General features: G+C 38.7%; 1 protein-coding gene across 1 annotated transcript in view; it reads right to left on the bottom strand.

The window, feature by feature from the left end:
- ABCA10 (ATP-binding cassette, sub-family A (ABC1), member 10) overlaps window positions 1–7,346 on the bottom strand; it is a gene marked incomplete at its 5' end in the record, with an annotated part of 29,970 nt that extends 22,624 nt beyond the window's left edge. Inside the window, 3 exons of the mRNA XM_006872305.1 lie at window positions 3,039–3,148; window positions 4,076–4,195; window positions 7,239–7,346. Coding sequence (XP_006872367.1) covers window positions 3,039–3,148; window positions 4,076–4,195; window positions 7,239–7,346 — 338 coding nt within the window. The remainder of the gene's footprint in view (window positions 1–3,038; window positions 3,149–4,075; window positions 4,196–7,238) is intronic.
- Window positions 7,347–7,861: the final 515 nt, after the last annotated feature.

Raw genomic sequence — 7,861 nt, 5'->3', positions numbered from 1 at the left:
GGCTAAGCCCCTACCTCTATTCACCTGAATGGAGGTGGGCAAACAGTGAGTGTTCCTATTACCCGACACCAAAGAAAAAAAAATAAAATCAGAACCACACATAATCAGCAAAGTACACTGTGCACCTTTTTTTCCCCAAGGTTCCCGCAGCATGTTTCTGTGGCGTCTCTGCGGCCCACCGCTTGGTCTCGCCCAGGTCTCGCCCTCAGAGCCTGGCCGGCAGATTCAAAAGTACGCTATTTCCCACCTCAGCTCCAAATTCCAGAGGCTATAAGCCTTCAAACCTTTAAACTATTCCTATCTCTGTGGGTCTGAGTTTTGGAGCTCTGTCTTGCCTCTTTTTTGCCTGGAATTCTGAGTTATTGCTGACAACGACCTTCACTACACCTTCACCCTAGCCACCATCAAGCCCCCTGAATGTGAGATCTTTGTCAGGCAAGAACAACCTCAATTCAGGTTTTTATCAGAAAAAAATAATGTGTAAATACAGAGTGTAATAGACATGCTGCTGAAAGTCAAAGACAAGAAGAGAATCTTGAAATAACCAGAGGAAACTGACTCATTACTTATAGAGGGTTAACAATACAGTTCTCAGCAGAAGTAAATGGGAAGAGACATTCACAAAGCTAAAACAAAAAAACAGAAAGGAAAAAATATATATAATTCAGAAAAGCTAGCTTCTAAAATTGATAATGAATGGCATTTTCAGATCTTGCCTCTCTTGAGAGAGAGACACAGACAAAGAAATGAATCAGGTATAAATTTTTATGTCTGGAGACTAATTGTAGTTGTGTTTACCATTACATGTAATTGATCAAAAGTGAATACATAAGGAGCCCTGGAGCATTACATGAGGAAAAGTACTGCAAGTCACTTCTAGGTCTGGCTGATAAAATGTACCCTATAATGAATATGTATATTTTATGTATATATTAATAAATAAGACCATATAAAAATTGAAGAATTGATGCATTTCAGTTATGATGTTGGATGAGAATATTAAAAGTACCATGGACCACCAAAAGAACAAACAAATCTATGTTGGAAGAAGTATAACCAGAATGCTCCTTAGAAGCCAGCATGGCCAGACTTTGCCTCTCATATTTCAGATATATTATCAGGAGGGACCCGGTCCTTCTTGGTAAAGTGGAGGGTTTGGGAAAAAGAGGACGACCTCCAAGGATATGGATTGGCACAGTGGCAGCAGCAATGGGCTCAGTCATAGCAATGATTGGGAGGTTGGTGCTGGACCAGGCAGTGTTTCGTTCTGTTGTGCATAGGGTTGCTATGAGTCGGTATTGACTCGATGGCCCCTAACAGCATCAACAATAATGCTCTAGTCCTCTCTTGTCTTGCAGGAGCAATCCTGGAAATCAAAATTCTCATACAATGTGGCCCATCAGCCACTTCTAGGAAACCATATACAGGGTCACTATGAATCAGAACAAACTCCACAGCACTTAACAACCACAGTCATATAATATAACACTGTAGGATAAGCACTGGACTGCTGTCAGCCACTTTTCAGAAACCCTATGAATCAGAACCTACTTCATGGCACCTAACAAGAACGTATGCCATAGCTACAGAATGGAGGAGGGCCACACAACCTACACTGAGCTTTCAGTGAGTGAAAGATACATCTCTAGTATCTTATGTCTTGTGGGTTCCAGAGCTTTTATGTCAGCCAGAGCTGCATACACTGATCAGTATATGTCCCATTAGAACAGTTTTATGCCTCTGCCATTGTTGTTAGATGCCATGGAGTCTATTTCAACTTCATAGTGACGCTGTAAATAGTTTCCATAGAGTGGCTGGTGGGTTTGAACCACCAACCTTGTGGTTAACAATCTAGTGTTTATCTAACAGTGCCACACCAAGACTCCTTATGCCTTTAGTATCATCAATTAAAGGAACCATGGTGGTGCCGTGGTTAAGCACTCAGTTGCTAACCGATAGGTCAATGGTTCAAACCCACCAGCAACTACCTGGGAGAAAGAAGGAGGAACCTGTTTATACTAATTAGTTACAGCTTTCGAAACCCCATGGAGCAGCTCTTTTCTGTACTAAAGTGTTACTGGGAGTCAGAATCAACTGGACGACAGTTGGTTTTCTTTTGTTTTTTCAGTACAATCAATGGTCAACTAAAAATATTTCATATATAGACATGAAATATTCTGCTATGCATTTATCAAATAGGAAGAATATACTTTCATTATATAAAGATTCTTGTGAAAATTTATGTTGTTGTTGTTAAGTGCCATCAAGTCGGTTCCGACCCATAGCGACCCTGTACAGGGTTTCTGAGGCTGTAAATCTTTACGGGAGCAGAAAGCCTCATCTTTGTCCCGTGGAACAGCTGTTAGTTTCGAACTGCTGACCTTAAGGTTCGCAGCCCGATTCATAACCACTACGCTAAAATGCATAAATGTATAAAATTTAGGAAAATTTCTTCCTTGATAAATTGTGGGTTTTTTGTTTCAGTATCTTTCCCCAGGGGGAAAAGCAAAACTCTGCTAATGTCTTTCTCTTTTCTTCTTCATTATTCAAATGTTTGACTTTTTACCCATATTTAAATGATTTTCAGTCCTACAGTATCTGTGGTATTGTTTCAAATTATCCTTGGCTACATATAAATAATAAAGTCATAATAATAATCGTCTAGAATTTCTAGTGTACACTATACTATTTATGACTGTCCATAGAAAAGGAGCTCTGGTAGCGTAGTGGTTACGAATCGGGCTGCGAACTTTAAGGTCAGCGGTTCGAAACTACCAGCCGCTCCGCGGGAGAAAGATGAGGCTTTCTACTCCCGTAAAGATTTACACCCTTGGAAACCCTGTACAGGGTCGCTATGGGTCGGAACCGACTCGACGGCACTTAACAACAACAACAACATAGAAAAAATATCTTTGACTTTTACCATTATTATACTGAAATAGAAAATGTAATAAGAGGAAGTGTTTTTAGGATATTTAAATTTTTTGTTCTTTGAACAATATCAAGTGCATCCCATAGTTACAAATCCTATATAGTACATATTCTGGTAGAAAGTTTCTCTTACGATTAAGATTATTAGGAGAATAGTTTCATTGACTTCTACTCCACTGTTCAGACTTTCAGCATCCATTGGATAGACAACAGTGAGCTGGCAAAGAAAAACAAAGATTAAATGGAAGTTTCTCTATTTTCCCAATATAAAATTTGCACATTAAATACTCCTACATTGTACATGGTAGCTCACTCAGTACCAGTGAATAGTCCATAACTTTAGGGGATAAAGATTAGTTTTCGGATACTAAAATCCTCAACTAGGCTGCCATCCTTTGTTGGTTTAACCACCAACATTTTTTGTTTTCCTACTCTATGTAGTAATGGCTTCCAAGTTTCTTCTTAGTGGGAGTGACCAAATAGAAAACTGTGAAATAAACAAGGTCTGTAAGTAGATTCTGCAATGTGTCAACAATAAAGGCACTTGGTTTCTCCCAGAAACATTTAGTATGCTTTCAACCCATCACAGACCCAAAGAGCAATTCATTGACACTTAGGAGTTCTGTGTGGCACTCTAGAATAAACACTGGACTTTACTGCAAGGTCGGTGGTGCAACCCTACAGAAGGAACTGACTTTATGGCACTTAACAACCACAACAAGTAGTATACAGTCAACAGACACAATATATTCTATCATCCAAGTTGCTCCATATTGTACTCAACCACAATCAGAATTTCAGACATTCACCAAGGTTGAAATGGAAAATTGATTCTCTCCCAAAGAGTATTTTGTAATGATGGAAACATTCTAGTGTTCTCCCTTAATTCCTTCTGGAATTCCTAAATCAAAGGTGAACTTACTGCTGCATTTCTGCAAAGATGTGCCATCTTCTCTGTGAGTATGAATACTGGTCTTAAGAGAATTTGAGACCTTTTAATTTGATAATTTTTAATTTTTGTTTTCAGAACTTAACAGCATTGAATAATCTCTCTTTCACATGGTGCACCTGTCCCATCTTGGGGGAGATCACTTTAATGGCCTTCAAGGTCAAGATCAATGAGACAGTGGATAATATTACATACCTTTGCCAAATATAGGAGAAATCCAATTAAAGTGAAGGGAGGTATTAAGATCATGAATGAAAATAAAGCGGCATTTCCTAACTCATTTGATATAATGATGATGAATGTAATCAGTGGGGTCTAGAAGAAAATCAAATCAAGAGTTATTACAATGATTCCAGATACATTTAATATTTTAAGATATTTTCTATGGATAATTCGTTTTCCCAGAAGATATTCACATTTTCAATATTAACCTCAGCAATATTGTTAGGGTTTCTCCCATAGGGAATAGTAAACTATCATTCCAAAGAACTAGAAGCACATGGAGATATACTGAGGTCGGTCATAAATCCCTCTGCTCTGAAAAGAAAGAGACAAAGTAAAAGAGTAGGTGCTGGTCCCTTCGCCACAGCTGATCCCCAAACTACAGGGTATGCCTGAGGTGGATGGGGGAGACAAAGAAGATCTTTACATTACTTATGATATGAAAGTTATGATTTAGAGTTGACCGGGCACTTTTGCTGCTGCTCTGAAAGAACCTAAATGAACTAAATGAAATTATTTTAGTATCTGAGGGGATCATAATGGTCTAGTTCTAGTATCTGCTCCAGTATCCACAAGGGGTGGGGAAGGAGATGCAGTTAGAGTAGGTGTGAAGGAATAAACAAATCCATCCAACCATGCATCCAACCAGCCATCTATCCATCCATTCATCCATCCATCCATGTTTATGTGCTTGTTCATAATTTATTCATTCATCTGGCTACCTGTTACTGGGTCACTTACTCCTGCCCTCTAAAGTGTGGGAGACTGACTTAAGGGATCTAGTCTTTTACTTGTGACATGCCAAACCACATTCTGAGTCTTGCTTCTTTACAAAGAAAAAGAGGTATAAAAGAGAAGTCTCACAGAAGACAAGGAGAATGGGTAAATGAAAATTACCAAGATAATATCTAAATTGAGGAATATTGTCCAAATTCATCGAGGGGACTATAAAATAAATCACTTTACTTTTTTTTCTAAGGAATGTATTGGAGTCTTAGTGTGGCGCTGTGGGTTAATGCATTGGACTGCAAAGTCATTTGAACTGCAAGGTTGGTGGTTCAAGCTCACCTGATGCTCCTTGAAAACCCTATACAAGATCTCTATGGGTCAGAACCGACTTGACAGCACTTAACAACAACAACAACAAAAGAATGTGTTTCTATTCAACCTTCCATTTAAAAACATGAACATCAAGAAAATTTCCTATAAATGTACATGTGGAGATTGTGTATACAGACACATACACAAACATAGAGAGATACTTACAATAAAAAAGCCAAAAGACCAAAGGCCATTATTTTTTCTCCCCTTACGAAAAATGAATGAAATCACATAGGTGAGGAACATAAGGGAAGACGCAAAGCCCAATATGCACACCACCTGCAAAGAACAGGAGATACCAGCAAGATTAGGGGTGGCAGGTCCTGTAAGGGGTGAGAAGTCAGGGAAGAGAATCAGATCATAGAGCCAACAAAGGCCATTTCTTAGAGATACATGTCTTTTGTTAATAACAAACCACTAATAAAAAAATTCTCATTTTGATTCTATTATTAGATTTGGCCTGGAAGGGAGATGATCACTTACCATAATAATTAAGAATCTGCTTAAAATGATATATTCTGAGAATATGAAGTATTGAATGAAAAATATGAAAAGGAATATCAAATAGTATAATGGGATGTCCACCAGAGCCTGTCCAAACCAGTATGCTGAATGGAAGAGGCCAGAAATCCTCAACTGGAACTGAGTCTTCTTCTATTCAATAAAGAGAAGGGAGGTTGAAATTTTAGGTTGAAAGAAGTATTTTGTTAAGTGAAAATATTAACTTTCAATACATTTTTAAAGTAACATTTTATAGCAGGAGCCTGTTTGGGGCCCATATTACATCATATAATGAATCTGAGTTGTAGTAAACTTCTCACCCAGGGCTACAGAAGCATGTCCCAGGACAACTAAGTTGAAAATAGGGCCTCTGATCAGAAACACAGAAAATGTCCTCCTGAGGATCTGACCACTTGCTAACGTGGGGATAGGAGTCTCCTGGTATGGCGTTAAAGGATCCACACTGGACTGCAAACCACAAAACTGGTGGATCAACCCCACCAGCTGCTCCTCAGAAACCCTATATAGGGTTGTTATGAGTTGGCATCGACGTGACTTAACAACAACAACTACAATATGGAAATAGATGTCCATTGGCTCAATAGGAAAAGGCTGGCCTACTTCTAAAGCTGATAGAAACTCTGATATCGATAGACTGACTCATTGGTACTCAATAATCACAAATAGATCAATAAAAATTACTATACCATATTTTATTAAAGTCTCAGTTTATAAAATCACAGTGAAACGCTGAGAAATGGGTGACACCTTACATTTCATGCAAGATTTCAAAATTCAAACTCCCTTGGGAATCGTAAAATAACTACAACAACCAGAGCACCACATCTTCACTGCTCAAGTAGATTTAGCACGATGGCCTTTGAAACAGAGACAAGTTTATGGCATTCAGTCATGAACTTTCCCATTCTTTGAAATCAAGAGTAACTATTTACTAGATTCTTTAATGAGGCTAAGGAGACCTGGTTGGTGGTTAAGAACAAAGATTAAACACTCAGCTGCTAACCCAATGGTTAGTAGCTGGAGCCTACTCAGAGCCTCCTGGGAGAAAGAACTGGTGATCTGTTCCCATCAAAGTCTCAGCCTTTGAAACCCCATGGGACCATTCTACTCTGTCACATGTTGTTGTTGTTGTTAGGTGCCATCGAGTCGGTGCCAACTCATAGCAACCTTATACACAGCAGAATGAAACACTGCTCCATCCTGGGCCAACCTCACTACTGTTGCCACGCTTGAGCCCATTGATGCTGCCACATAGCCAATCCTTCTCACTGGGGGTCTTCCTCTTTTCTTCCGACCCTCCACCCTACCAAACATGATAGCCTTCTCCAGTGACTGGTCACATGAGGCAACTGTAAATCTAAAAGTAACTCAACAGCACCTAACAACAACAACCTGAGATTAGAAAAATGTAATGTATATGTAAACATATTTTTCTGGAAAGAAAATCCTGTGTGTATAAAACAATGAAGTTCTAATTAATGGAGACATATAAAAATATATTTCTCTCTCTTACTTTGTAATCACTGATGCTGTTCATACCAATGTAAGGAGCTATGCAGTTTGCAGCCAATAAGAAAATGAATAACCCATCCAAAATAGAATATCCTATTATCGTGGCATCCTGAAAGTTAAAAAAAGCAAAAACCATTTGTAAGTAATTGACGTTGTTACACATCATACAATCAAACACAATTATAAGGTATGTTTTGGCAAACAGAGAGAAACAAACACACCTAATGCTTTCATGACAGGTTTCAGACCCAGGAAAAATGGATTTCAAAAGATATTTAAAATCATAATTGTACATGAGTATATTTAGAGGGGAGTCCTGGTGTGGTGCTGTAGGATAAGTACTAGACTGCTAACCTCAAATCCACATTTCAAACCCACCAGCTGTTCTCAGAAATCCTATACAGAGTCAGAACTGACTGACTCAATGGCATATAGCAACTATATGTCTGTCATGCTGTGGTGGTTTGAATTGCTGTGATTCTGAGGGCTATGCCACGGGTGTTTTAAATAACCAGCAGGGTCACCCATTGTGGAAAGGTTTCAGATGAGCTACAAAACAAAGACAGACTAGGAAGAAAGAGTGACAAACTACTTCCGAATCGCTAGTCACTGAAAACTCTATGC

This window comes from Chrysochloris asiatica, unplaced genomic scaffold (genome assembly GCF_000296735.1).
Source record: "Chrysochloris asiatica unplaced genomic scaffold, ChrAsi1.0 scaffold00192, whole genome shotgun sequence".
NCBI lineage: Eukaryota > Metazoa > Chordata > Mammalia > Afrosoricida > Chrysochloridae > Chrysochloris > Chrysochloris asiatica.
The sequence above is the reverse complement of the archived record's forward strand: the minus strand, read 5'-3'. Positions and strand labels throughout refer to the sequence as shown.